This window comes from Henckelia pumila, chromosome 4 (genome assembly GCF_033568475.1).
Source record: "Henckelia pumila isolate YLH828 chromosome 4, ASM3356847v2, whole genome shotgun sequence".
In the NCBI taxonomy this organism is placed as follows: Eukaryota; Viridiplantae; Streptophyta; class Magnoliopsida; order Lamiales; family Gesneriaceae; genus Henckelia; species Henckelia pumila.
This window is the reverse complement of record NC_133123.1, coordinates 1,357,471-1,385,375: the sequence shown is the minus strand read 5'-3', so window position 1 is coordinate 1,385,375 and position 27,905 is coordinate 1,357,471. Positions and strand designations below refer to the sequence as shown.

The window sequence follows — 27,905 nt, the reverse complement described above, 5'->3', positions numbered from 1 at the left end:
TCAACGTTATATTTTGATTAATAATGTTTAAATATGTCATAAATTGGAAATTACAAATTCATTTTAATTATGAAGTTAATGGGGTTCACTAATATTTAATGGATTAATGTGCCTTAAAATCAAATATGAAAAATATTTAAGAATTAAATATACAAAAGTGAGGCAAAATTATGTTGCCACATTTGCATTACCCCGGCTGCACACAGTCGAAATCCGAAAAAGCCCGCCTCTCTCCCTCTCAAGACTTTCAAGTTTTACCGCACAATTTGTATATGGAGAGCGTCGAATCCCATGGCGCCGTTCCGTTTCAGCTACAATTCGACAAGCCCATAGCTTCTCAGGTCATCTTCCTCTCACGAACTGGAAATGAGGCTCTATGTTGTGTTTTTGTCATAATTTGTGTTTTGGTAATTAAGCAGATTAAGATAGCTGAATGGAATCCCGAAAAAGATTTGCTAGCATTGGTCACGGAGGACTCGAAGCTTCTTCTTCATCGCTTCAATTGGCAGAGACTTTGGATCATCTCCACCGGTCTGTATTCAGCAATAGTTTTCTCTTTTACCGTTATAAAATTGGACATATTGTTTTATTAACTTAAAGTTTACTGATTGGTGAACTTGATTGTATGATTGTATGCTGAATTTGGCTTTTCGAGCGTTTTATTAGGGAAATGCATAACATCCATATGTTGGCGACCAGATGGTAAAGCAATAGCAGTGGGACTCGAAGATGGAGCGATTTCACTTCACGATGTGGAAGTGAGTTCTTTTGTTTTATACATCTATTTTTATTTTAATTTTTTCAAAGTCGTTAATTTTTTTCAATTGGTCCCCAATGAAGCAACACCAATTTGATTTCAACAGTACTTTTGAATCTTTGATATCGAACTCATTGCATCTATCTCTACCTTTTGGGTGTATTTTATGGAAATTAGAACGGCAAAGTTCTGAGAAGTATGAAGTTCCACAGTGTTTCTGTCGTCTGTCTCAGCTGGGAGGAAGATAGGAAAAAGGTTGCGGTATGACTCCTCCAATTTTGTTTGTGAAAATGTTTCTAACAAGCATATTAATCATTTACCTTTGTATAATACTCATTATTATTTACAAAGGTGCAAAAAAAATTGCATGCTCGGTCTGTTGGAAAACATCTCTTGGTTTAGAGTCGATTTAGTGCATTGCCTTTTGAATCCAGTAAATTGAAGAAATTGGCTAAAGGAGGTCATTGCTTTGTTTGCATATTTATGATCAATGTTTGGCTGATTATGCTAAGATTGATATGCTGCTGGTCTAAATTAATTATTTGAAACTTCTAATTGCATCTCACTTGGTTAAATTGGATATTGGTAGTTATCTATTTCCATGCATTTTCAACATTAAACTCTTTCGAAATTTATTTAATTCCATGCTTCGTTATGAGTAATGGGAGCCTTATGACACATGCTTTCAATCGCTCTTGGGACAGAGAGCGCTCCCTAGCCCCTTTATTGTTTCACCACTGGAACAAAGTATGTTGATAGTGTCCTGTTACATTAGTGCAAACCATAAAATCTTAGTGGTATTTTTATTTTCATGAAACCTGTTGATGATGTCTTATTTAATGTGTGCTCAGCCATTCTACATGGGTTTTAGAATATTATTTGCTCCTTTTAACTTTCTGTGTTTTCCTCTTCTATTGGAATTTAGGAGGGAAATCATAACATTTTGACATACGAGGACAGGACTACTCGGTTTTTTCCTCATGCTCCTAGATCTCCTCGTATACCTGGTCTTGTACCTGGAGATAGTGGTTTCATGGATGAAAGTGAGGATTCATTCCGGGAACTGCTTGACTCTTCACATCAACAGTTTAGCATCTTATGCAGTGGGGATAAAGATGGCAATATCTGCTTTAGCATTTTTGGCATTTTTCCTGTAGGAAGAATTGTAAGTCGATTCTGATTATCTTTTTACTTATGTCTTTCAATACCTCTAGCGCATCTATATGTTTACTATGCAACCTTCTTTAAACTTATGTGCCAGAACATACACGATCTTGCTTCTCACAGTCCTTTGGTGGGAAACAACATTACACACCAACTTTTGAATGCTTCTATTTGTAAGGTAATTCACTCTACATATTTAATGTTGTTATTTTAGTTTATCTTAAGCATAGATGTTCTGATCTGAATAATTGGTACGACTATCCAGTTATATTTCGTTATATTTCCATCATGTGCACTAATGTTCAATCACACGTATTGTGTGAAGGAAATTTGTTGTTTGTGCAAAAGAGATATTTTATGCATGGTTAGTCTTTATGTATTTAGGTATATTTTAAATATAGAAGGTAATATGCGGTTAAAGGTGGCATTTGGTTCGGCTTTCAATCCAATTCAACTAAAAAGTTTTAAGAAAAAATGCTTGAGATGATTATACAAATATTGAAAGTTTATGTGATATCTTATTAAAATACGTAGCAAATAATTGGGTGATTATTATATTTTAAATGATGGATTTGAAATACAAAATAAAATGTATTATAAAATTTTGGATAAAAAAAGGTAAGTGTAGATGTTTGGATTTTCAATCCAAGCAATTGTTGAGCTTTAAAGTTCAACTCCAGAGCCCAACCAAACAGGGCCAAACTAATTTGGGGGAAACAGAAAGTAGGGAATTTTGGGTATATCTTAACTTAGTTATGGGTATGGATAATACTGACATAATTAAAGTAGGAATATTTGTTGTTTCCATGAATTTATCCAGGGGCATAATACAGAAACCGAATTTTGGTTGGCTGCTTTGGGATCCATGCTATTTTGTTAAGGTCTTTTTTGTGCCTTCTTTTTAATAGTAGTGAATGGCAGAGGTGTAAATCATCTAAATTCTACTAAAGGTAAACGAAGTATTAAGGTTCCAAACAGGAAACTAATAGTTCTGTTCCAACTTGTGGTCTTTAGAGCTGTGTAAGTATCAAAATTGCAAATCTAAGCGATATGCAAAGAGGAAGCATTATAAAGCCAAGAATTTATGGTTCACACTATGAAAACATTAATTAAATGGTTATGTATGCATGCATCTACACACACCCACACTGCCACACATATATTACATTTGGTGTGTGTTTTTTTAATTTTTTTAAAACATGGATTTGGACCCACACCTCTCTCTTATTGAGAGATGTTTATACCACTACACTGCTAGTGATGGTGGCGTTTATTAAACAGTTATGTGATTGCATGGTCTAGCGAATGGATGCAAACTTTGCAAATGGGGTTAGGCCTTCAGATTCCACGTTATTTAACCATATCAATGCAGATGAATTTTCTAATTTTCCTTATGTTTTCTCTCAGATGTAGAACTCGTGTTCTTCATTTATTTTTCTTCTCATTAACATTCAAATAAATTATGCAAAGCTGTCGATTCAGACTGGTAGCTTCTGTTCTTTCAGTCTATGGTGATTTCCGTGCTGAAATAGTGCTTGAGGAATCTCATTTTGCAATTTTGCTTCTTGTCAGGTGGCATTATCCAATGATCTTTGTCGTATTATCATCTTGTGCTCTGGTGTACTAATGGGAACTGATATAGAAGCAAGAGATACTCAAATGTCCCAAAGTGAGCTACCTGGTTTTCATTGCTTAGTCCTTGACAGTTCAATTTTTTCTGAAAGGTATTTATGAATTCTGAAAGCAGCTATTATTATCTTTGTGTCTATGTCGGTGTGCCTATGTCAAATTCTATTAGTATGTTTTTCATTTTAAAGAAGTGAACCGTGACTCAGGGAACTTTCCATTCATTTTTTTTCCCAATTTTTGAAATAGAATTATAGCCTTTTCACAATTTTTTTGGGGAAAATTATTACTGTCCTTTATCAATTCTCGTGATATCCATTATATCTTTATTATGCCTCCGCTGTTCCCATCTGGGTTTAAATTTGTCCACTACTCTATGGAAGTAGTAACCGTAGCACTGTATTGTTATCTTTAGAATCACGATGAAGCATATTGAAATCATATGTCAAGTGCTTGACTGACGTTTGTGCATTATATATTGTCTTCTCATGAATTCTCGTGCAAGATAAGTTTTCTTAATACCCAAACCTTTCGTTTTCTAGTTAAACACTTTTCAAATATATGGATTTTCATGTTGTTTGTGCTTGGGATGCAGAAGTTTTAGAAATGAATATTTTGACAGTGGTTCTGCCTTTATTTGAGTTTCCACTTGTAATTTCTTATTTTCAAATTAAAACAAGGATAATTTTTGTGTTACAAATCTTTTTCATTCGTTGATTTTTTGGGCAGTTTCTTCCTGATCCAGGGGTTGATGTATGCACTATCAAGTTTGATGATGATGATGATTATTTCACTTTTTTTAAGCTATTATAATTTCATTCTGATTATAGTTATCCTACAATGTTCTCGATCAATGACAGGAAAAACGAGCTCCACCAGGTGGCTCAGCAAGCATCTAATGTGGAGCATCTTATTGAAGTCATCCGAGCATCACTTTCTGTCATGACTAAGCAGTGGTCCGATGCTATGCGCACTTATCGTGAAAAATTCGATGGTCTATCATCCTTGATTATTGACAATGGTAAAACGGTCAAGTGTGAAATAATTCAGGATTTCTTTTTTCCTTGTTTGGTTCCTGTTCAAATATCTATATCTTTATTAAACAAAAGTGTAGGACTTGACTCCACTCCTCAAGAAGAGTTTCTAAGCTTGCTAGGTGGTGCAAGGACAAGTCCAGCAGTTCATCAATTTTTAGTTAATTCCCTTGGTGAAATGGTATATTCTCCTATATCAATTGTTTCACATTGTAATGGTGATCGTGAATTGTATGTACATTCTCTTGTATTATTTTTCTTAGGGGCTCAAACGAGTAGCTAAGGTAGTTTCTGGCGCTGGGAAAGAGGTTCAAACCATTGTGCTTGATCATCTACAGGTGTGACATCATAAGAGTAACAAATTATAGGGCACTTGAGAAAAACCTTGTCTTGAATCTCCTTTGGCAGAAAGTTATTCCGTATTATCAATTTATTTCTTAAATGACTAATTTAATTAAAATATAAAGTTCTAAAGCTATGATTCTCAGCCTGCTGCAGATATTATTGGGTTTCGATTAGGAGAATTAAGAGGCTTATCAAAATGGCGTGCACGTTATCAAGGTATTGGCTTAGATGAGAACTTGATTGATAATGCAATGGAGAAGGCTGGAATGTTGCTTGTCCAAATTGAGAGGTTCGTTAGAGTTCTATCATCTGTAGTGCAGCAGGTATGTGCCATCCTAGCTACTGTAAGGCGCTGTAACTCTCGTACCTTTTCCTGAGTTGGAGATTGTATGGTAGTACAATTATGCTATCGCCTCCATTTTTTCAGTTGTTGCTTATGTGCAGCATATGCTTATGCATGAACATGAGTATATGATAAGACACACTGAACAATGCTTGAAAGTCACATCACATAGAGACGCCACATGAAAGAGTATACCGAATGTGGGATTAAACCCCTTCAGGGCTATGACTGTCGATTTGTAGTTGATATAGTGAGATTTTCTTTTGATTCATGTACAAATAATAAAAATGGGGCATTGTATTTTGCTCCAAGTATGATGTCAAAAGTTTTCATAGAAATTATGTTACTTGCGAAATTTTCTGTATCAGTTAATTTTTTTTTTAATCTCTGCATTGAATGTGGTCCTGCCACACAAAGTCGATTTTGTTGTAAAATATTATGATCTGCATGTGCAAGTTCTTTTCCAAGAAGGAAAACTTAAATGGAGGTCTTGCTGTATGCAACAATTTTAAGCCACAAGCGTATTGGTTTTTGAGAAAATCTTTGTTTCATAATGTGATCTAGGCTTTCCATTTTACAGCTTGTCATGATCTTGCTGTATGCAACAATTTTAAGCCACAAGCGTATTGGTTTTTGAGAAAATCCTTGTTTCATAATGTGATCTAGGCTTTCCATTTTACAGCTTGTCATATTTTTGCTACAAAAAAGAATACTGTTTGCTGTTCCAATGTTTCATGTCCTTTACAGTTTTGATAATAGTCTTTGGTTTAGTTTTCAAATTTTTTCAGTTGGCTTCTGAAGTCTGTGAAGAATTTAATGTCTGAACCAAGTGATCAACTTCTGCCCTTCAGTAGGTCTGTTTGTTGTCTTTTTGAATTTTTCTGCCATAAGATTTAATTCTGTACTTTTTCTAAAACTCAGGGGGTTCTTTCCTTTTTTCAGTGAACTTATCATAATTTTCCTGAAGTTTCTATATGACCGAGATCCTGTTGGTCAGTTGCTGGAGTTTGATCACAATATTGAAGTTGACTCGTAAGTCCTATTTTGGACAAATTAAACTGTGTCAGGATTTTAGATTATAACTGCTATCAGTTCTGAAACATAGTTTCAGATTTCTCTGCTTCTTTAGTGATTCTCCATTTACACCTCTCTGATGTGTAATAACTCGAAACACTAGAAAATTCTTGCAAAGCATGCTTCATCATTTTTAGGCCATGCAAATTTTCTATCCATTTGCTATTATTTGACACTTGAACTGGTGGTTTGTTTTGACTTCTTACATATTTTTTCCCTTTTTAATAGGGAAAGACAGCTACGAGTCATAGAATTGGCTCATTTTGGGGGTTTCTCTGATCCTGAATACCTCAAGAGAACATTAGCGAGCGAATTTCAACAGATGCAATATTGGTATACCTTTTATCATTATTACTTTCATTACTTGTATCCTCACGATGCAGATGAAGTTGAGATAGATTTTTTAAACTTATGGAAAACAGATATGGACTTAACCTTTGCAGGAAACATATTGATATGTTTTTAGGCCAGGCATCTTCATTCCCTTCACCCGATTCCTATTATTACAGAGGAAAAGCATAATTAGATTATGCCAAGTTAAAACTAATTTTGCCATGCTTGTTTGACTTCTCTTGTGTAATTGTTTCATGATTGTACTTTGTAGTTTCAAGGAGGCTTTGGAGACGCCATTAGCCACGGTTTCCAAAAGAATACTCTGTAAAGATATGCTGCCGCTTTTCCCTATTGAATCTTCAACAAGTTTGAAGTCCTGTATTCCGGCATCTGTCTCGTATTTTCAGGTAGTTGTTATTCCTATATGTTGCAAACCATATTTTTTACTCTGATTCTTTCCGTGCTGAACAGAGAATGGGATCGTTGATGAACTAAAAGCATCATTTAAGTTCACAATGAACAATTTGAATATACTTGTATCTTTCGGCCCGTGATGTGTGCTTACTGCTTGCATATTGAATTTAGTATAAAATTAACTATATAAAAATTTTATGTTGAATTTTAGCATAACATATCGTTTTCATTATATTTAAATTTATATAAAATATAATTGTGACGATATAATTATATTTTTGATTTTCTAATATTTTATTTCTGGGTGAATAAAACAATCAATTTATATAGTTATTTATATATTTTTTCGCGAAGAATTTTATATAGTTATTTGAGGAGGGTTCATTGGGAAACCTATTCTTCACAATCATGAATGTCATTCATTCTTCATATATTCTAGCGTGCCTTGGCATGCGATATGTGCATTAAATTTTTTGTTGTTAAATAATTATTTATTTTTCTTTTGAATTTAGGGCTTTTATAACAATTTTCTATGTCAGGAAAACTTTAAAAATTAAAAATTCACAAGCTTCTCTAAATAAAGATAAATAAATATTTTGAAACGTGGATGAGATATGTTAGTTACAAGTGAACAAATTTAGCAAAATAGATTTTACGGATATTTTTTTATTAAATAAAAATATAGAACTATTGTAATTTGAGAGAGCTACTTTTGGTAATTGGTACTTCAAAAATTAGGGCATGATATTGCAGTGGTTAGTTCTGCACAAGTACTCAAAACTCAAAAAATTTAGAAGATTAAGGCATATGATATTGCTTATTGATATAACTTGGAGCTATGGAATCTTCTAGCATACATGCTTCATAACAACATTTGAATGGAAAGAACCAGATGTATCTACTGCTTGTAAGTTGGAATCGTAAGTTATTAATTATTCATGAATAAAAGATCCTCAAATAGCTGCACATTTCATGTTTACTCCAATGCTCCTGATTGCACTAGCATTTCTTGCATCATAAAAACAATAGGTTCCGAAAGAATGTGGGCTTGATCCTTCAGGCCGCGTGCATTATGTGCCAGCGATGTTGAAGAGTGATCATGTATTCATGTATGAGCTATCATGTGAAGAAACTATCTGATTTTAGCATTCACAAACTTTTCTTTTATTTGGCAGGAGATTTCACATGTGGTTATGAATCATCGAACTGCCCATCAAAGTCTTACTGATTATACATCTTTTATTATACCTGATGGGACATTTCCAAACATAACAAATTGCATCGGCATATGTAGAGGGATCGTGCATGATTTAGACAATGTGAAAGATCACCGTACTTCACTGGAAGCTGCATTGTTACGAGCTCCTGATGGATATGACTGTGCGGATATCTCTCTGTATAGAGTAAGTACAATAATGTTCTTGTCATTTACTCTAATTGGACTGCTCATTTCTCATTAATTCTATAAACAGGACGCACAACTTGTCTTGTTGCTAAATGAAGTAACTTCCACTTCTGAGAGCTCAGGAAATGCTCGTATGATGATCATAGAAGCAGCCGGCCTTCCATTTGTGCGTATTTCAAGATCCTCTTCACTCAAATCTTGGAATTTTCATGAACTTCAGGTATACTTTTCTTGCAACTTCATGGTAGTTTTGTGATAGTTATAGACAGAAATTTATGCTGATGCCTGGAGCAGTGGTTGATGAATTCTTAACTATGTTTACTAAGCGACCTTATGTAATAACGGTATAGAAAATGTCTTTTTCACTATGAATGTTTAATAATTAGTTTCTTTATTTTACACTCTTAATTCGACCCCATCCTCTCTAGAGATTACATATTCATTTTATGATTCTATCAAAAAGGCAATCGATTTGCATTTTTGTCATTCCTTTCTGAAAAGGTAACATAGACGCATGTTGTGTATCTTACTCTAGGACTCTGTTGTTGACCTGCAATTAGAGAATGAAAAGGTTCGAGAAATTCCTCATTCTGTGGTTGCTCCGCTTGCAGTTAGTGGTGAGTATCTTCTAAAACTGCACTTCATCTTGTGTTTTGGGCTTGTTTTAAATTTCTAGATACTGGTATATTTTGCATATTTTTATACACTGAAAAATGTTCAGGGTGTGATATCCTGCACTCAAGCCTTTTTCCCTTAATAATAATGATAAATTAGTTGTTGCATTCTCTCAAAAGACAGAGATATTGCTTTCAATAAACAATTAAACATAATGACTATTTGATGAATTAGTAACTAAAACTTTCTAGTTCATATCATGGAATCAATTAATAGTGGTTGAAGAATGTTCGTGGTTTTGATATTTAGTGCAATTTAACATTTCAGCATCAAGAGGTGTGGCCTGTGTTTTTGCTGCGAAAAAACGTGCACTGGTGTATATTCTTGAGGAAGATGAAGATGAAATTACAGATGCAGAGTAACAGTCGAATCCGTTCATGTTTAAGTTAAGCTGGTGAAGTGGGGTGTGAGCTACCTGTACCTTCAGAGTGTGCTGGTTCTCAGGTTTTTGTACTATTTTGTGTGTTTGTGTGTGTCTGTGTGTGTGTGTGTGTGTTTTATTTTATATTTATAATGGTGTTCAGTTCCCGTGACACCTTCAACTTCTTCATTCCCCCCTTCTAGTTCCGGAATTTTAGAGGTCATGGATGGATGATGCTTGGCAGGTCCCGAGTCCAATCCAAATCTGCAGAATCCTTATATATTAAGCTTAAGTTACATGTTATCATTTCATGTTCTAGCAGTTTGTTCCTAAGCTGGCCATTGATATTAGCTGGATAAGAGAGCAGGTGTCGAATTCAGGTCTCAACAGTCAGCACCACCAAATCGTGAAATAGAATTTCAACTTCAGTGAACAAGGTTACGGGCTGTTTTAATTATATAATATGCATATGCCAACTATATAAATATAATGGGGAGTGTTATTCACACTCCAAAATGTGTTAATAATACTCCACCTTAATTAATATAATATTAGACAAATACACCCTTATAATATCATTTTTTATATAATAGATTTTGATTTACCTTAAAAAAACTCTAATATAATAGGTTTTGTTTTTAACTAAAATTTTAATAATTTTAAAAAATTTCACATATTTAGTCGTATATAAATAAAATATTAAATAATAAATACTTTATTTTGATATTAAAAGTAAATCTTATTTATACATTATCTCAAATTTTATTATGATATATAAAATATTAATCAATTTTTTTCAAAATGAAAAATAAAATTGGATGTATAAATTTTGATTTAATCAAAAATTTATTAGAGTTTGCTATAAAGTATAAATAATTTTAAAATTTAAGACTAAATTCAAATTTCTATGTTATTTTATAATTTTATTTTTTAAATATCTTTAGTTTATTAACAACATAATTTTTATGATATAAATATATTATTCGAACTCAATTTATATTATATAGATAAACAATAAATATTAAAATTAATATGTGTTTCTTTGGTTTTTTTTTATTTGAAAAATGCTAATACAAAAATATATTAATTGTAAAATTAAAAATTGAGTGTATTTAACAAAATATGAAGTGTAAATAACACTACCCAAATATAAAAACCAAGCATTTAATATATTTTTTAAGTCGCGACACACCCGTCTCTGGTGATTCGGTTGAGTAATGTCATTCTTTGCTCGTGTCAAGGAGATTATACAGCATGCCAATTGAGCGTCGTCTGATTTTTTAACAAGTGTTGTAAAGTCCAAGTCAAATGAAGTACGTGTCAAAATTCTATTAATATATTTCGACTACCGAAATTAGAATGTTGATAAACATATTAAAGCCATACTACTTACACCATGAATTTAATTATTTCTTTAATTTTAATGTTTTAAATAATCTCATCATTAGAATATTACATCGTGTACTTTTTGTTATATTTTTGTTGGTAATCACTCTTTCGTTTAATTGTAAACCTATACACGTGCATTCACACACACACATACAATTTTTTTTTTAATTTTTTTTATGGATACACATTAACATGCTGATCGCGGGGATTATATTGATCGGTCGAGATAGAAAAAGAATTCAAAAGAATGTATAGATTGTGAGAGATTGAATCAGGTGATGCAAATCAAAATTTGAAGAAAATTCAAACCAAAAGTGGACTTAATGTAGTGTAAATGACAAATGTTAAAGAGTTTTTATGGAATTTTTTAAAAAGATTTCATTGCCATATCAAATCGATTAGTAAATTTTTTAAAGAATATTTGAGAGGTGTTTTTAAATATTTTATTATAGAATTATGGTAGACAAAAATGAACAATATTATTTTTGTGATGTTTAAATATTTTTATAAAATAATTGTCAAAACACATATTTATTCTTAAACCAACTTTTAAAACATTTTATAAATTTTTTTAAAAAATAGTTTTATAAATATATGTCCAAACAAAACCCAAAAAAAAGGAAAAATGGGAAGATAACCGTCAATTTTATTCTTTGAATAAAAGTTTCCTTATTGATAAAAGCAAGGACAATTTTGAAAATTCACTTAAAAAATACAAAAGACTGTTTTTTGCTAACACCCTCTTATTATTTAATAACAGTAATAAATATATATTCTTATAAAAAAAAGATATAATATTCGAACCCCTGGACCCTGGTGCTTGGGTATAGAAAGCGATCGGTGCTCATCGACTAAGAAGAACAGAAAAACAAGATTTTTAAAACTTAATAATATCGTTATGATAAAAAACACTTTGTTGGAGCTATAAAATATAATTACTTGTTCTAGTAGGATGAGCTTTGGATGTTGGAGCATTATTTATAATAATTCAAAGAGTTGTATATAAGTAATATCAATAGAAAAATTTGTTTGTGCGGTTGGGTTCTGTTGTGTTCTACTACTAATTCTAGGGATGTAAAAGCAAGCTTTGGAAAGTTCAATTTATGGATGTAAATGGGAAAAGCTTTGAGAAATGGCATGAACGAGAGCGACTGGCGTCAGTGCAGAAATAAAGGAGAAAAACGACGACGCCAGGTAGCATAAAGCAGCTGGTCCGCGGCCCCACTCTCTTTATGATACATTTAGAAAGAATGCTATGCTGTAATATTTTGTTATACTCTCCGTTTCTCCCTATAATCCATCATTCCATTCTACTATCCCAGTTTCCGGCCCTCTTCCCTCCGATTAATTTCATTTCTTTTTCATGTTGTCATTGAACTCTAGTTGAATCTAGGGTTTTGCATTTCAATTCGAGTTTTTTTACGCCTGAGCATGAATATTTAACGATGGGTTTGTCTCGGAGTGCAAAAAAATTCCTTCTTTTGGCTATTTTCAGGAGGAAGTCCTTTAATCTCTTAGTTTCTGGTTAGGGCCCTATTTCGTGATGTCTTCTTCTTTGTCGAAGAAGGTTTGCTTCAACTCAAACTGCAAAGAGGCATCTGAGAACTGGAGAAACGGTTGGCGTCGCCGTACCGGCGAGTACGCCCACTTATGCGATCGTTGCGCGTATGATAAATGACTTTCCTTTTTCTGTCTTTTGTTTGCCTGACTTCTCAATTTCCTTGCAACATTTTAAATTTGATGCTTTTTTTGTTTCATTTCGTTGAGCATTTCTTTTGGTGGTGGGGTGGTGTTTGAGTAGTTAGCTTAACTATAGCATTTTCTGGATTTTTTGGTTTCTGGTAGTCAACTACTTTAAGGTGTTTTGGATTTGGAATGTTATGCTATGTCATCCATCCTTTGGTGGTTACGTTTACACTTTAACGAGGCATTTCAGGATTGGAAAACGAGTTTTGAGCTTCAGAAGGAGAAAAAGTATGAAACTTTGGAACGTGCATTGTTAATTTGAATTTTTTTTTATGTCTACGTGGCTGTAGGATGGTCAGGAGTCCAAGCTTCGAGTTTGGAAATCTGCATTGAATATATAACAATGTAGAATGCGGATTTTAGTAATTGAATGTTGCAGTTTGGTGTCAGCACAGTTAATTTGGCATCAAACTTTTAGAATTGATTTACTTTAGTTTTTGTTAACTGCGTTGTGTACCCGACTCTTGTTGTTTGAAAGAATTAATTTGGAATATTCTGTTCATTTGCTAACAACTTAGGGTTGGCGTCCAGAATAAATTAATTGAAAACGTAAGAGTTACAGGTATTGTATAAATTTTTATGATGCACCATCTGCGTGTGTGTCTGTGTGTAATCTGTCACTTAGTTGTTGATTTGATTTTCCCAAATATTGGAACATCTGCTAGGAATTGAAATTTAAGCTAGGTTTTGACTTTTGAATCATACTTTCTTCTCTCATTGTACTTGTGGAAGCTGCTTCTTCTTATTATTTAGTTTCTTTGAAAATTGATGTAATTTAATTGAAATGTAGTTCTGCTTACGAGGAAGGAAAATTTTGTGAGGCTTTTCACTCAAGCACTTCTGGTTGGAGATGCTGTGAATCTTGTGGAAAGGTAAGGTAGCTTTAGGTTTTACCAAGATTTTTGTAGAAGATTCTCATTTTCTGGTGTGTATAAGTTGAAGTTCTTGTTTCCTTTTTCATAGAAATTTCTGAGAATGTGTAAATATTGAATGCCAAATCCTCATTGCAGCAAATACATTGTGGTTGTATAGTGTCGTTCCATATGTTTGTACTCTTGGATGCTGGAGGGATAGAATGCCTAACGTGTGCAAGGAAAAGTTTTGTTTTGGTAAGAGTTATATGATTCTTTATTTAGTGTTTTTATTTCTCAAGATAGGATTATGTTCACTTTTTTCGTGGTTGAATTTTATTATATCGATGGATGTTGCATAAAACCTTTGATAAATTGAAAAACCCAGAACAATCTTTAGTTAAACCGACCATTTTGGAAAGCTGAAGTTTAATATAACCACTGGAGGAATATATCATGCTTCATCAAACTAGGTTGTTGTCTTTCATATCTTTTAGTTATTACGTTCAGGGACATAACCTTTTCATTCCCGTTCTTCCAGACTCCAAATCCAGCATGGCCGCCACCTTCACAATACCTTCCTTCACAATTTGAAAGAAGGAAGGATTTCTCGGTGAAAGCATTGGGTTCCATAGTTGGCTCGGGCCCAGTACCATGGAGACTTGCACCCAGTTTGTTCAAGGAGTCTAATATCCAATCTGATGCACAAACAAGAACGCCCTTCGAAATTGATGTATTAGGTGGTATTGATTTGTTTGGCACTTCTGAGAGATTACCTGCTGCTTCACCAGATAAAAAACGAGAATTTCCCGATGAAAGATGTTTTAATGGAAAGTTCAGAGTTGGCCCATTTGACACGTTTCAGAATGGGCATGCTGGTAAATAAATTGGACTATCGAGAACTTCTTATTTCCTGTCACTTCCTGATTTTGCATGAAAATTTTCTGTCTCTCAGTTATGTTTTTGTCTTGCTGCAGCTCTTAATCCGAAAGAGCATCCATATCTCTCCATAAATAATATCCAGCCAACAATATTTCCCAAAGATGATTCTTCAAATTTCAGTTTAACCACTGCGTCTTCCTCCAAAACCGAATTAGATGATACTGGCCAGCTTTCTGCAACTTTTTCAACACCACAGACCCTTTCAATTCCGGTGGTCAAGCAGGTTGGCAGTCACTATCGAATGGATTCATGTGGTGAGACTCAGGTTCGTAATTGCAAGGTCCAAGGAGATGGTCGGAGCAGAAATCAGTTGCTTCCTCGGTATCGACCCCAAATAACTGAGGAGGAACTTCTACAAATTTCAAGCTAGTATCCTATAACGTGAGGGTTCATGTTACAGTTTTGTTTCCCAAGAATAATCATCACTAAATTCTTGAAGTCTAGTTTCTCTGTGGCATACCCTGTGATGCTTGCTTAAATTCCATTTGAATATTATTAGGCAATTGCACTTGGTATTTCACCGATCTTTCCCTTGATTTTGCCTTAATTTATCATTAGCTCAAAGTCAGTTATAACTCCATTGTTTGAGAAAACTTTAAGTGCTAGTGATGCTGGACGTATCGGCCGCCTAGTGCTGCCAAAAAAGTGTGCAGAGGTGAGCCCTCCTGTCTTATGTAGGAACCGTTCTGATAAAACATACTTTTTGTTTTTCTCTGTTTTGCTATTTGTAGTTGCATACACGTGTAAATGTTTGAGTTCGCTTTGTGGTTTGATTTTTGAGTCAAGATAAGGCACGTAGCGGGTGTCACAAAAACTCAGTAGATTCCTCTGAAGACGGCTATCAAGCTTAAATGTTGGCGTATAGGGACTTATATATTAGAAATCAGACATATCATGCGTTATATGAGGAGATGATGTGTTATATGAGTGCGCTTTCTTTTGTATTGTTAAATTCGTGTTGTGAGGTTTCTTTTTGACTGTATGAATTGGTATCATCTCAGTAATGGTATCGCATTAACAAGGAAGACATTTGTCACTTGAGAGAAGAAATCCATCTTTCAATGCAGCTCCTGTCTTTCGTTTGTAATTTTTTCCCCTTAAATTGTTTCCCCGTAAATGGAAGCAAAGGGCAGGTCAAGACTAAGAATTTTTCATTTTTTGATTGTATTATAGCCTGTGGTACTTTTAGCTTGATTTGATATGAGGTCGTTGTGTTGCATCCTTCACCTGGTATAACTTTCATTTCGATTTGTGAACGATCTTTCCTAGTTTTGAAAATTTGAGAACTGAAAGAAGGTGCTTCATTTGCTGTGAGACAGGCCTATTTTCCATCAATTGCTCAGCCAGAAGGTTTACCTTTGAAAGTATTGGATGTGAAGGGAAAGGAATGGGTATTTCAGTTTCGATTCTGGCCAAACAATAATAGCAGAATGTATGTCCTGGAAGGAATCACTCCCTGTATACAATCTTTAAGACTGCAGGCTGGTGATGTTGGTAATTAATTAGCACCACTGTGTCTTGCATTTTGATCGAGCATATTATTTAATCTTTCCTTTGCTCATTTGCAAAATCATTCATGATATTTCTTGGCAGTAACATTTAGTAGACTGGAACCTGAAGGAATGTTGGTCATGGGTGGCAGAAAGTCTTCAAGTGTTCCATCACCAGATCAGGTTTATCCTTCAATCAAACAATATAATGTCTTAATTGAATATTCGTACCAAAATATATTTCATGCAAAATTTTAATCTTGTCATGAATAAATAAACACAATTTAACAAAGATACGCAAGTATTACTATTTTATTTATTTATTATCTTTTAAAACATACTTGTCTACAATTTGGGGTTGTACATAATATGACATTTACAAATATTTGAAACAACTCCTGGGTATCTTGTTGTATGAGTATGCTTTCTGCATTGCAAGCTGATATATATTTATTTATTTGATCTCTTGGATGGAGAAAGATCCACCTGTAAATTCATACCTAATTGTATTTTCGTATGCATTCATACTAACATCAGTTAAATATAAATATTTCCTATTTATTGTTTACGTACATTCATCATTATTGAGTTCAGTTTTGCTTTTATGTTCAAAGGGAGATGGAGCTGTTATAAAAGGAAATAATGCTTTTATGCCAGAGAACTGTCGAGCTAACAATAAATGTGTGGAAGGGATTACAGTAAACGGCCACATGAAGGGTAAATCGCCTAGTAGCTTCCAGCCGATCTACCATATTTCTGAGGCAGATATAGGAAGCACCACTTCTGAAATACATGAAACTAAGCCTCTTTATAGCAGCAAGGGGAAGGGGAGCATTTTGGTCTCAAAGTGTAAGCGCCTTAGAATTGAGAATGACATAGAGCTCAAGCTCAGCATGGATGAAGCTCAAGGATTGATGCGCCCACCTGCTAAAATTGTTCCCTCGGTTTTTGTTGTGGAAGGGTGTGAATTTGAAGAATTCGAGGTACCACGATTCTTGTTTGTAAAATTTCCGTTGCTGCTTAGGATATAGCTATCAGTTTGTTTGGTATCGTGGTGTCGTTCTTCGTTTACTTGTAGGTACTTGTTGAGATTCTGACGAGCTGCATCTCTTGTGGGCGAATAGCATTCAGCAGCCATGTGAAAATCCAAAATAATACGCAACCCCTTATATAAAATTAATGGTCTTTTAAAACCCTGTGTTAAAAAATCTGGCGTAAACTCCTTGCAAATGGTGTAAACGTGTGATTTTGAAAACACGTGGTTGATAAAAGATCTTTTATTTATCATTGGGTTTTAATGCTTTTTTAATATTTCACGTGGGTGGGTGATAATTGCAAATTGCCCTTGCATTTTCTCGTGAGATGGCATTGCAGGATACATGGAGGATCATGCAATACCACATCCTATTTCTTTTTAATTTTCTTTTCTTTTTTGTGGGGGTTGGGTCGTGAGATGGCATTGTAGGATACAAGGAGGGTCTGGCAATACCACATCCTAAATAGGGAAAAAAAGTGAGCTTCACATGGGAAGTTTTGATTTAACCTGCAGTATCTCTACCATAATCTCCAGTTCTGAAGTATGCCTTCCTGTAAATTTGTGCGGGGACAAGTTTTAGATGTTTGATGATCAACTGTGGCCATCCTGCTTGGCCGGATGAGCAAGACTGATAATCACGCATAAACGTTATTTTTCTTTCATTTCATTTATTTTCTTCTCCAGCATCCTCATAGGATTCTCTCTTTAGGAAACTGCACCAGTTATTGGAAGGCCAACTATACCGGCAACAGATCCTTTTGGGTGCGTTCCTTTTTATTGGTGTAAAACATTCTCTCTCACTCATCTGCATTCACACGCATGTGTACATTCATGTCCAGAGGATGCTAAAATTGAGTCCTTTGGTTTCTCAGCAAAAAGATACAGTGGGTTCAATGTGAGGACTGTTTTAAGTGGCGTAAAGTTCCGGAAGATGCTCTTCTTCCATCTGGATGGATCTGTTCAGAGAACGTATGGGACCTTGATAGGTATGGTTGATTTCCATTTCAATTGTGACCTTGAACTTTCTGGTCATATACTACAATGCTGAGTCGATGTTTGGTTTGCTAAAGAATGATTCATCTGTTCCTTTTCATTTTGAACTTTTTTTTTAGCTTTTTTCTACTTTTTGTATTTGTTTACATTGTTACAATTATTTTATAACGGTTATTCTACACCAGTACCGCAGTTTCTAAACCCGTGCCCTAGTTTTTACTACCCCAGCTCTCGGTGACATACAAATACATCAGACCAAGTTCCAAGGAAGAAGGTCGCTTTGGACTTTTCAGTTGATGTTGTCTTGTCTTAGAGTTCCTTCTGTAAAACATAAAATCCACCGAATTTAGTTCAAGGAGCTTTTCAACTAACGTTTACCTGTCTTAGCGAGTTTACGGGTTCCATACTTTCTTTCCATCTTTTATCCATCAGATCTGGATGTTCGGATGCGGAAGAATTAGCTGTAGAAAAGCTGGAAGATATTTTGCCTGCCATCGACAAAGGTGCAACTTTTCTCTCTGAACTTGCCATAGTATTATATTCTCCTATTTTTCTTGCATTTACATATTGTTTTCTTGATGTCATCTAGTTTCTTCAAAGAAAAGTGACATCACCAAAAAGTATGCAGATATGTTTGTCACTCAGGAAAGACTCGATAATCTTGCTAATTTGGCCATCCAAGGAGATGATGAGGGCATTTCAGCTTCATCGCACTCCGGGTCAAAGCACCCACGGTTTCCCACTGAGGACGGCTCTAAGCACGCACAATCGTGTGATTGCGCCATCTGCAGTTCATTAAAACATCGTTTTCGAACTTTGATGGAGAAGTATGTGAAGCATCAACTGGAAGCAGTTGGTGAATCTGCATCCCAGAAGTCACAGCAGCAACAATCACCTGAACAAGTGCACAACGTTGACACACACACTGTCACTGAAGCCGGAAACATTACTCCGACTCGGGGAGAGGTGAGCAAGATAGTCTGTCTTGACTATCATGACAAGCAAAAATCTTCACCCTCGCCGTTGAAAGGTCAAATAGACCTTAATATTCAGCCGGAGCGAGAGGAAGACCTTTCGCCTGTTTCGGAGTCTGGAACAACAAAACAGTTGCACCCACAGGCCACAGGGAAATTTTTCATACAGCAGATGCCATCAGGCTCAGGCATTGGAAATTTAGTCAGGACACGGATGCAACAAGATGGTATTGGTGATGCAAATCTGATTAGTTGTTTAGCCGCTGATGGAGGTAATCAAGAAAACTGACTAACTTTAGCTTGGAGCTTCCTCCGAGCTATGTATATATATATATATAAAAACAAAAAAAAATAGGATGGAGACTTGGCTTTTTGCATGACCATTAGTGTTAGTTTCGCAGGTAGCAATGCACATAATGTGAACTTATTTTTTCAGTCCTGAGTAATGGTTTAATGAGCTTCGCTAGATGTAGTCAGTGATTTGACAGGGTAATTGTATTTATTTATCTAGATTAAAAATCTTTTTTTTTTTGGAAGTAAAATACATTCCAATAACATTGACAAATTATATCAGTTCGAACATTAGTGGCAATAAACAAAGGAATACAATCTACACAATCCACATTAATTCCTTAACTAATCTACCACAAAAATTTAACGGTAATCAAAATGGCATTGCCACGTAGACTTAGTGGCCTCTGACTAAAAATTACAAATCCACCAACAAAATGGGGTCTTGTTTTCTGACATGGACAAAAGCTTGGTTATGCTGTTTTCAGATTACCAGTGGCAAATCCTTCTTCTCCATAGTTTGTCTTAATTTCAACCATTAATTCAAAACCCATTTTTTGGTTTCCCATGCAAACTGTAGAACCTGGCAACGAGGATTTAAATGTCTATGCTAATTTCCCATTCCCATACTTTGTTCCCAAATCCTCTTCACAGTGGGTGAAGAGGACGACGCCACAGATAAACTGGAGTCTCACGGGCTGAGATAAAAGATCGACAAAAAATCTCCCTTCACTGCCCCATAATCATCCCATTCCCAAGATCTTGAAGTTCACCAAAATGAACAATTCGTTCAACGGTTCCTTCAAGATTTACGTGGAACAGAGCGTTAACCAACATGGAAACCTGAACAATGTCGAGTCGGGCCGTGGAATCGACCCGTATACACTCGAGAGGTTCACAAATGATGTGGATAACGTGAAGGAGGACATCAAGAATGTGGAGAAGATCCATAACAGCCTCAAAGAATCCCACGAAAACATCAAAACAGCACGTACTGCGAAAATCATGAAGGATCTGCGGAGCCGAACGAACATGGATCTGGATCACCTTCTCAAGCTAGCCAAACAAATCAACAAGAAATTCGACGCTCTTGTTCGGGCCAATGCCGCTCTGAGGAAGCTGCCCGGAAGCGGGCCAACTTCCAAGGACGACATCTCTCGGGCCTCCATGCTAACCGGGCTAGGTGAGAGCCTGAAACTCATGATGCGAAACTTCCAGACGCTCAGATCTCAAATGGAAATCGAACAGAAGCAAGTGATCGAGGGAAGATACCTTGCGATCACTGGAGAGAAAGCGACGGAAGATGCAATCGACCAATTGATTTTAAACGAAGGATCCGACAATTCTCTCCTCCTAGCCATGCAAGAACATGGGAGAGGCGCTGTCCTGGACGCTGTGGTGGAGATTCATGAAAGGCGTGATGCAATGAGAGAGATCCGTAAGTGCTTGATGAGCTTGCACCAAATATTATTGGGCATGGCTGCACCAGTGGAGGTGCCCAGTGGCCGCGGCCTTACCGCCGTTGGTGGCCCACCGAGCCCCGTGGAGAACTTCTTGCCGGCGCCGCCTGCAGCAAAAGGACATGTGAAGGATTACGAGAGAGAGACAAGACGGCAGGCATACACAGCAATTGGCGTATCATTTGTCATCACTATGACTCTCATCATCGCTCTTCTACTAACAGAGCGCGATTTGTTCAACTAGAAAAAAAGGATAATATAATTTCCGCAAATCAATATAAGCAGACATGCATTAGTACTGATCTGTTTTTCCAATTACAATACTGACTAATTTTGTTGTTGGCTCATTATATTTGCGACTATTACACCTAACACAAGTCGAGAACAATTAATGCATTTGTACATTGAGTGTTACACTTACACATAAGGATACACGTCCTAATTATATAATAATGGGCTAGCCTATATATGTTAGAGCTCCCGCACGCTTAAGTACTTCTTTGTATGACTTCAATTATTCTTGCCTCTGTAACCTCATTTCATCATTCAATTCCTTAAAGAAGGTTTCCACGAAGCTATTCTTGATTCTACGTACGACAACTAGTGCTCTCCGAGTCCGGCAATGCTTCATGTCGTAGCTGTTTTGCCCTTTCAAGGTTCCCGATTTGGGCACATGGTTTCTCCAAAATCATCTTCCAAATGCTCTCCATTGTTTTTTGTCGCTTCGGTTCTGGCTCCCTCCCCCTCCGAGTCTTTGGTTCTGGAAATAGAGCTGCACAACTTACTTTTGCATTCGTTGCTGGAAGAAAATTTAATTAATGGATGACCATATATAAGATTTATAGCGTTTTTAATTATACGTAAGGTTTGAGTAATCTAGAATTCTAGAGCTTGGGAGAAAGTGAAGAGGTGGAGATCTTGCATTTGTCTATGCTTGGAGCTGTCAGAAGTTTTGTCGCCGGAAATTAATTCAGCAAAGTTGAAGCCCTACGGGCCCTTCTCCTATTATTAATTAAAAAATATTAGAAATTAATGTACCTTTGTCACAAGTTGTTGACGTTTGAACATGTAGCTGCATACTTGGGATCGGAACTTCCGAAGTAGGGATCGGAGCTTCCGATCAGGAACAGTTCGAAATGTGACCAACATGCATAGATCGGAACGTTCGATCTAGGGATCGGAATGTTGGGTACATTAATATATGGTTGTATGCAAGGATTTCAATGAACAATTATGATCAGTTGTTGGAAGCTTTTGATTTAATATGAACACTGAGCAAGAAATGAAATATGCGAAAGAAGGCGTGTCGTACTTTGCCTTCATTTCTTTCACGATTGTATGCAAGGATTTCAATGAACAGTTATGATCAGTTGTTGGAAGCTTTTGATTTAATATGAACACTGAGCAAGAAATGAAATCTGCGGAAGAAGGCGTGTCGTACTTTGCCTTCATTTCTTTCACGATTGTTTGTCTATTAAATGCTACTTGACAAATTCTCAAATACATACATGTGCATTTGATGACTTGAGCCTACCAACAATGACCATTAATTACAAATTAATATTTTACACCCTTCCTTAATTTGTAATGCACATGCGATTCTTGAAGTGTTCTAATTTTTCTAAGGATACTGGCGCTATTTTCTCTCTAGTGCTAACAAAAGTCAGCTGAATTTCTCCATCATTGACGAGACTTCTGATGAAATGGTGACGAAGTTCTATGTGCTTTGATCTGACATGAAAACTGGATTTTTCGTCATAGCAATAGCAGACATGTTGTCACAGAATATTTTTGTAGGACTTTTTGATTCTTCTTGTAAATTTTTAAGAATCCTTCGTAGCCAGATTATTTCACAAGCAGCATCAGTAGCATCAATATATTCAGCTTCGGCTGATAAAAGTGCAATTGTCTTCTGTTTTTTAGAAGACCAAGAAATTGGTTTTGTACCAATACAAAATACATATCCAGATGTGCTTTTACTGTCATCAATTGATCCAGCCCAGTCACTGTCAGTGTAGCCAATTAGGCTATTGTCATCTTCTCTGGTATATTTTATACCATGATTTTTTGTTCCTTGCATATATCTCAGTATTCTTTTGGCAGCGAAAAAATGAATTTGACTTGGGTCTCTCATTAATCTGGATATCATGTTCATTGAATGAACAATATCTGGTTTGGTGTTAGTGAAGTACATTAATGAACTCACTAAACTTTGATAAATTGTTGCGTTGACCTTTTTTGCTCCATCATTTTGCTGTAATTTTTCATTTAAGGTCATTGGAGTTGTGACAGGATTACACATTGACATGTTGAATTTTTTCAGCAAATCTTCTGTATATTTTTCTTGAGAAATAAATATTTTTCCTTTATTATGTTGCACTTGAATGCCAAGAAAATATTTCATAAGGCCCAGATCTGTCATCTCATATTCTTTCATTATGGCCCTTTTGAATTCTTCTAGCATCTCAGGGTTAGTGCACGCCTTTCATTACGTAGTCATCTGGTTGTTCTACGTAGACTTCTTCTTGCAATTCTCCATTTAGAAAAGCTGATTTGACATCAAGTTGATAGACTGGTAGCTCCTTTTGTGCAGCAACAACAAGTACAATGCGAATTGTTTCCATTCTCGCAACAGGTGCAAATGTTTTATTAAAGTCAATCCTAGGCTGTTGTAAGTAGCCTTTTGCAACAAGTCGATCTTTATGTTTTTGGATTGATCCATCTTCATTAAATTTGTTTTTGTAGATCCACTTTAATTCGAACACATCTTTATTTTTGGTAGATCAACCAAGCTCCAGGTTTTGTTTTTCAGAATAGTGGTCATTTCATCATCCATGGCTTTTTACAAGATTTTTTTTTTCACGACCTCTTCAAAATTATGTGGTTCGCAAGAGAAAAATGCAACATTCGATAAATCATAAATTTCTATTAGTGAACGTACGTTTCTCATAGGGGATTCTGAATTAGAATCTGAGTCAAATATATTTTGGCCGTGTACTGGATCCAATGCATAACTTGCACCAGAATCTTCTGTTTGTTTTGATTCAATAGAATTTTTTTTTTCCAGTCCCATGCATTCATTTAATCAAAGTGTACATCTCTTGAAATTATTAACTCGTTTGTTTTTGGATTAAACAAACGATAGACTTTTGATTCATCACTGTAGCCAATAAAAATATATTTTTCAAATTTTCACCGAATTTCTCTCGTTGTTGTGAAGGAATGAGAGAATAAGCTAGACATCGAAAAACTCGAAAATGTTTGTTTCTGGTTTGCGTTTGTGCCAAGCTTCGTAAGGAGTTTTATTTGGATTGGATTTTGTGGGTGATTTGTTGAGAATGTACACTGCAATATTGACAGCTTCAGCCCAAAAAGTATTGGGAAGACCTTTGGCTTTCAACATTCTTCTGGCCATTTGGACAATCGTTCGATTTTTTCTTTCAGCTACACCATTTTGTTAAGGTGTGTAGCGAGCTGTCAACTGCCTCCGAATTCCTTCCTGACTGCAATAATTGGAGAATTCTTTAGATAAGAATTCCCCACCATGATCAGTTCTGAGTGTTTTGAGCTGGAGATTGCTCTGTCTTTCAACCATCTTCTTGAATCGGACAAATACTGCAAAAGCTTCTGATTTTTGCTCCAAAAGTTACACCCACATCGTCCTGCTAAAATCATCAACAAAAAAAGAAAATATTTTTTTGTTTTGAAATGATGATTTCCTTGTTGGTCCACAATTGTCTGCATGTATCAGTTCAAGAGGTTGTCTTGCTCTCCAAGCAGTCTTAGGAAAAGGTAATCGGTGCATTTTACCTTAATTAATACATCCTTCACATGTTTGATCAAAAAGTTCAATATCAGGGAGTCCAATCACCATGTTTTTCTGTTTCAACAGTCTCAGTCCATGGTGGTTCAAATGTCCATATCTCAAATGTCACAAAAGTGATTCTTCAGATTTTTCAACATTTAATAAGATATTATTATCCAGTGGCATTGTCAACGGAATCTTTGTCCCTAATTTTACATACATTCACTTTTTTCAAAATTAACTGAGTAACCATTTTGAATTAATTGTCCAACACTCAGTAAATTTGAAGTAATATCAGGGACATATAGGACATTTTCAATATATTTTGTGTTACCTCTCTTTGTCCTCACGGCTACAGTTCCATTGCCTTCAACAGGTTGCAATTTTCCATCTCCCATCTTGACTTCTGATGAGAAACTTTCATCAAATTTGATGAAGTAATGCTTGTGTCCTGTCATGTGATTACTGCAACCACTATCCAAGTAACACATATTCAAGGAATTATTGGTTATGTTCATACATGAATAAAACATGATTTTTTGACCGTTCTCCTCCGTGAAGTTGGCTTCGTTTCCTTTATTTTTTTGTCTGTGCCAACAGTCTTTATAAGAGTGGTTTGAAATTTTACAAGTTTTGCATCTATCCCAACAATTTTTTTATTGACCCGATTTCTTGCAAATAAAACACGAAGAGTTAGAATTGATATTACCACTGCCTCTTTGATTGTTGTTGGAGCGTGGTTTTCTTCTTCCTCGTCCACGATATCGATAATTTTTTAATCCTCTTTTTTGTTGAAATTGTTGGGATGTGCTTGTTTCTCCACCTTCATATTTTTTTTTCTCCGCTATTTTGAGCTTGTACTCAAAACCTTGCTCAATGGAAGGTCCTACGAATTTACTCATCTTTTTTTCATGGGCTTCTAAAGAACCCATCAACTCCACCATCGTGAGTTTTGACAAATATTTTGATTCTTCAATTGCAGCCCCAACATGTTCAAATTATTGTGGCAAGCTCCGCATGAATTTTTCAACAATTTTCTTGTCTTCAATAATATCTCCATAACTTTTTATTTGATTGATTATTTCCAACTACACGTGAAATAAATGTGCAGATATCTTCATTATCTTTCATGGCTAAATTATCAAAATCTCTCCATAAAGATTGAAGCTTGATGGAGATTACTTTCTCGGACCCTTGAAACTCCATTTTTAGAATATCCCAGGTTTTTTTTACAATTTTTGGTACCCATGATTCTAGGAAAAATGGATCGCTTTATGCCAAAAATGGATGAAAAATAAGGGTTTGGCATCTCTCTTGATATTTTCCCGGTACTCTTTTTGCTTTGCTTGAGTCCACGTGGCCAAGGTTTCGGCATCTGCTTGTTCTGGTATATCATTCTCTACTATCTCCCAAAAATCTTGAGATATAAATAGAGTTTTCATCTGGACTCTCCAAATTTCAAAACTTTTCCCATCAAATATTGGAATGGGTGTTAATGAATCCTTAGACATTTTTTGTATTAGAATATTTTTGCAAAGGAGAAAATGAACGTGGCTCTGATACCACAATTTTGTTGGGTACCAGTAATATATGGTCGTATGCAAGGATTTCAATGAGCAATTATGATCAACTGTCGGAAGCTTTTGATTTAATATGAACACTGAGCAAGAAATGAAATATGCGGGATAAAGAAACAAGGAAGGAGCAGAGGAAATGAATTTGTATTCTGCACAATCTATTCTTCATTCTGTGTGTTTCCTTTTATAAGAAATTTTAAGTATTACAATTCAAAGAAGAACAACTCAAATTCAACAAGCATGCAAAGTATTGAATAAGGCGTGTCTACTTTGCCTTCATTTCTTTCACTGTCTACCTATTAAATGCTACTTGACAAACTCTCAAATACATACATGTGCATTTGATGACTTGAACCTACCAACAATGAACAATAATACATTGCATGTGATGGAAAACACTTAATTACAAATTAATATTTTACAAGGAACGTCCGATCTCCGTCTATAAATTGAGCATTCGAGGGCCCATTTCTTTGTCAATTCACAAGTTTTCCCTCTCCTTTCTTGGTGGTTTGGGACGTTTATAATCTGATAGTCGTGGGTCGGGACATTAGCAAGGCTCTGCTAGAGTCATAGCGGAGCTGTGCCTAAGAGTGTAGTAGCCCAGTTCCAATTTACAAGATTAATTGGTTAATTATATTTTATTATCAAGAGCACAAGTTAAGATCAAGAACACATGACATGAGTAGCTCGGGTCGGTCATGGTTCTTCAACAAAAGCTCGGGCATTGAGCAAGAGCTCGGGCATTGAGCTAGAGCTCGGGCTTGGAGCTAGGGCTCGGGAATGTGTTTGTGCTTGGCTCGGGTCGGGGCTTAGGGTGCTCAAGAAAGTGATGTGCAAGGCCAGGGTAGTGTTCGGTCATGAGAAGAACACATGGTATTCAGGTCGGGAATGGACACGTGGCTGGAGCTAAAACACGATTAGTGCCCTGCTAGGTGTCATGCACTTGATTGACACCTGTCCCGGCTCATCCTCTATAAATAGGAGTTGAGAGTTCAGTCATTTGTACACCATTTTATCTCACTTCTTAGTTCTACTCGGATCAAAGAGTAGCTCGGGAGCTCGGGAAAGAGTAGCTCGGGAGTTCGGGAAGGAGTAGCTCGGGGCTTGACCAGGAGCAGTTCAGGTCGGGCTTGACCAGGAACAGTTCAGGTCGGGCTTGAAGGGAGAGGTCAGGTCGGGTCAGTCTTGAGACCAGGTCGGGTCGGGACTTGAACCTAAGGCAGCTAGGGGTTGTCTTCTTCCAGCTTAGTTCAGACTTCGGTGTTAGGTACGATAGTACTGTTCGAGATATCCTGACTGAGTATGCATGTATTATGTGACTGCATGACTTATATGTCATTGATTTATGCTGCATTCATATGCATATTGAGCTAACTCCTTCGAGATGTATATTAGTAGGGTGTTACCCTATCCTGTTAGTGGATGAACTTCCATCGATTTGGGTCCGGCATATCCACTGGTATATTGGTATGGGAGCCACCTCTTGCAGCGACGGCACAACGTGCTTCATACCATGGCCCGGTTTGTCTCTATTATCTGATCTTTGACCTCGAGTTATAGGGAGTTCACTTTGCATGCATGTATACTCATACTCTCGAACTGAGCGTTTTATGCTCACGTCTCGTACTTTGTGTTTTTGGACACCCTATTCCATGGGGCAGGTTTGCGATTGGACGAGGCGGGTGGTTCCAGGAGGGGCTAGGCAGCGGTTGGTCAGCTGGAGCTTCGCTTAGATTTTTATTTCTGCTGTTATCGGATTGATACAGCTTTTCGATATGGTTGTATAATCTAATTGGATTTTTACAGATTCCTTGCCT

At 36.0% G+C, this 27,905-nt stretch overlaps 3 protein-coding genes across 12 annotated transcripts; all 3 read left to right on the top strand.

The window, feature by feature from the left end:
• Window positions 1-199: 199 nt before the first annotated feature.
• On the top strand, window positions 200-10,082 carry LOC140863270 (anaphase-promoting complex subunit 4). Of its 7 annotated transcripts, none has more exons than XR_012143887.1 (20): window positions 200-341; window positions 420-531; window positions 667-758; window positions 935-1,018; window positions 1,683-1,922; window positions 2,019-2,099; window positions 3,494-3,645; window positions 4,408-4,762; window positions 4,845-4,919; window positions 5,070-5,249; window positions 6,041-6,123; window positions 6,212-6,301; window positions 6,572-6,676; window positions 6,948-7,083; window positions 8,266-8,493; window positions 8,563-8,715; window positions 9,031-9,112; window positions 9,438-9,614; window positions 9,735-9,775; window positions 9,854-10,082. XR_012143887.1 is itself a non-coding variant. In XM_073266581.1 (19 exons), the coding sequence occupies exons 1-19, from the start codon at window positions 273-275 to the stop codon at window positions 9,530-9,532; spliced, it is 2,319 nt and encodes a 772-aa protein (XP_073122682.1). In that variant the 5' UTR covers window positions 200-272; the 3' UTR covers window positions 9,533-10,082. The 7 variants fall into 7 exon arrangements, 3 of the variants coding, with proteins under 3 accessions (XP_073122682.1, XP_073122681.1, XP_073122680.1); XR_012143888.1 differs by having other exon boundaries at window positions 9,851-10,082; XR_012143885.1 differs by having other exon boundaries at window positions 9,438-9,775.
• Window positions 10,083-11,799: 1,717 nt separating this feature from the next.
• On the top strand, window positions 11,800-19,458 carry LOC140864854 (B3 domain-containing protein Os07g0563300-like). Of its 4 annotated transcripts, none has more exons than XM_073269240.1 (14): window positions 11,800-12,114; window positions 12,450-12,585; window positions 13,457-13,538; window positions 13,677-13,775; window positions 14,059-14,395; window positions 14,495-14,828; window positions 15,018-15,114; window positions 15,779-15,953; window positions 16,053-16,132; window positions 16,564-16,932; window positions 17,695-17,747; window positions 17,858-17,971; window positions 18,411-18,481; window positions 18,568-19,458. In XM_073269240.1, the coding sequence occupies exons 2-14, from the start codon at window positions 12,464-12,466 to the stop codon at window positions 19,239-19,241; spliced, it is 2,607 nt and encodes an 868-aa protein (XP_073125341.1). In that variant the 5' UTR covers window positions 11,800-12,114; window positions 12,450-12,463; the 3' UTR covers window positions 19,242-19,458. The 4 variants fall into 4 exon arrangements, with proteins under 4 accessions (XP_073125341.1, XP_073125342.1, XP_073125343.1 ...); XM_073269241.1 differs by having other exon boundaries at window positions 12,416-12,585; XM_073269242.1 differs by having other exon boundaries at window positions 11,800-12,131.
• A 276-nt stretch (window positions 19,459-19,734) lies between these two features.
• On the top strand, window positions 19,735-21,003 carry LOC140866644 (syntaxin-125-like). Its single transcript, XM_073271672.1, has one exon. The coding sequence runs from the start codon at window positions 20,021-20,023 to the stop codon at window positions 20,945-20,947; it is 927 nt and encodes a 308-aa protein (XP_073127773.1). The 5' UTR covers window positions 19,735-20,020; the 3' UTR covers window positions 20,948-21,003.
• Window positions 21,004-27,905: the final 6,902 nt, after the last annotated feature.

Excerpts from the sequence above, each read along its gene's own strand:
- LOC140863270 (XM_073266579.1), top strand. The coding sequence starts at position 273 with ATGGAGAGCGTCGAATCCCATGGCGCCGTTCCGTTTCAGCTACAATTC. Across the intron at positions 1,019-1,682 it reads AAGATAGGAAAAAGGTTGCG|GAGGGAAATCATAACATTTT; the intron begins GTATGACTCCTC and ends ATTGGAATTTAG. Across the intron at positions 4,920-5,069 it reads TTGTGCTTGATCATCTACAG|CCTGCTGCAGATATTATTGG; the intron begins GTGTGACATCAT and ends TATGATTCTCAG.
- LOC140866644 (XM_073271672.1), top strand. The coding sequence starts at position 20,021 with ATGAACAATTCGTTCAACGGTTCCTTCAAGATTTACGTGGAACAGAGC.
- LOC140864854 (XM_073269240.1), top strand. The coding sequence starts at position 12,464 with ATGTCTTCTTCTTTGTCGAAGAAGGTTTGCTTCAACTCAAACTGCAAA. Across the intron at positions 14,396-14,494 it reads GTTTCAGAATGGGCATGCTG|CTCTTAATCCGAAAGAGCAT; the intron begins GTAAATAAATTG and ends GTCTTGCTGCAG. Across the intron at positions 15,954-16,052 it reads ACTGCAGGCTGGTGATGTTG|TAACATTTAGTAGACTGGAA; the intron begins GTAATTAATTAG and ends ATTTCTTGGCAG.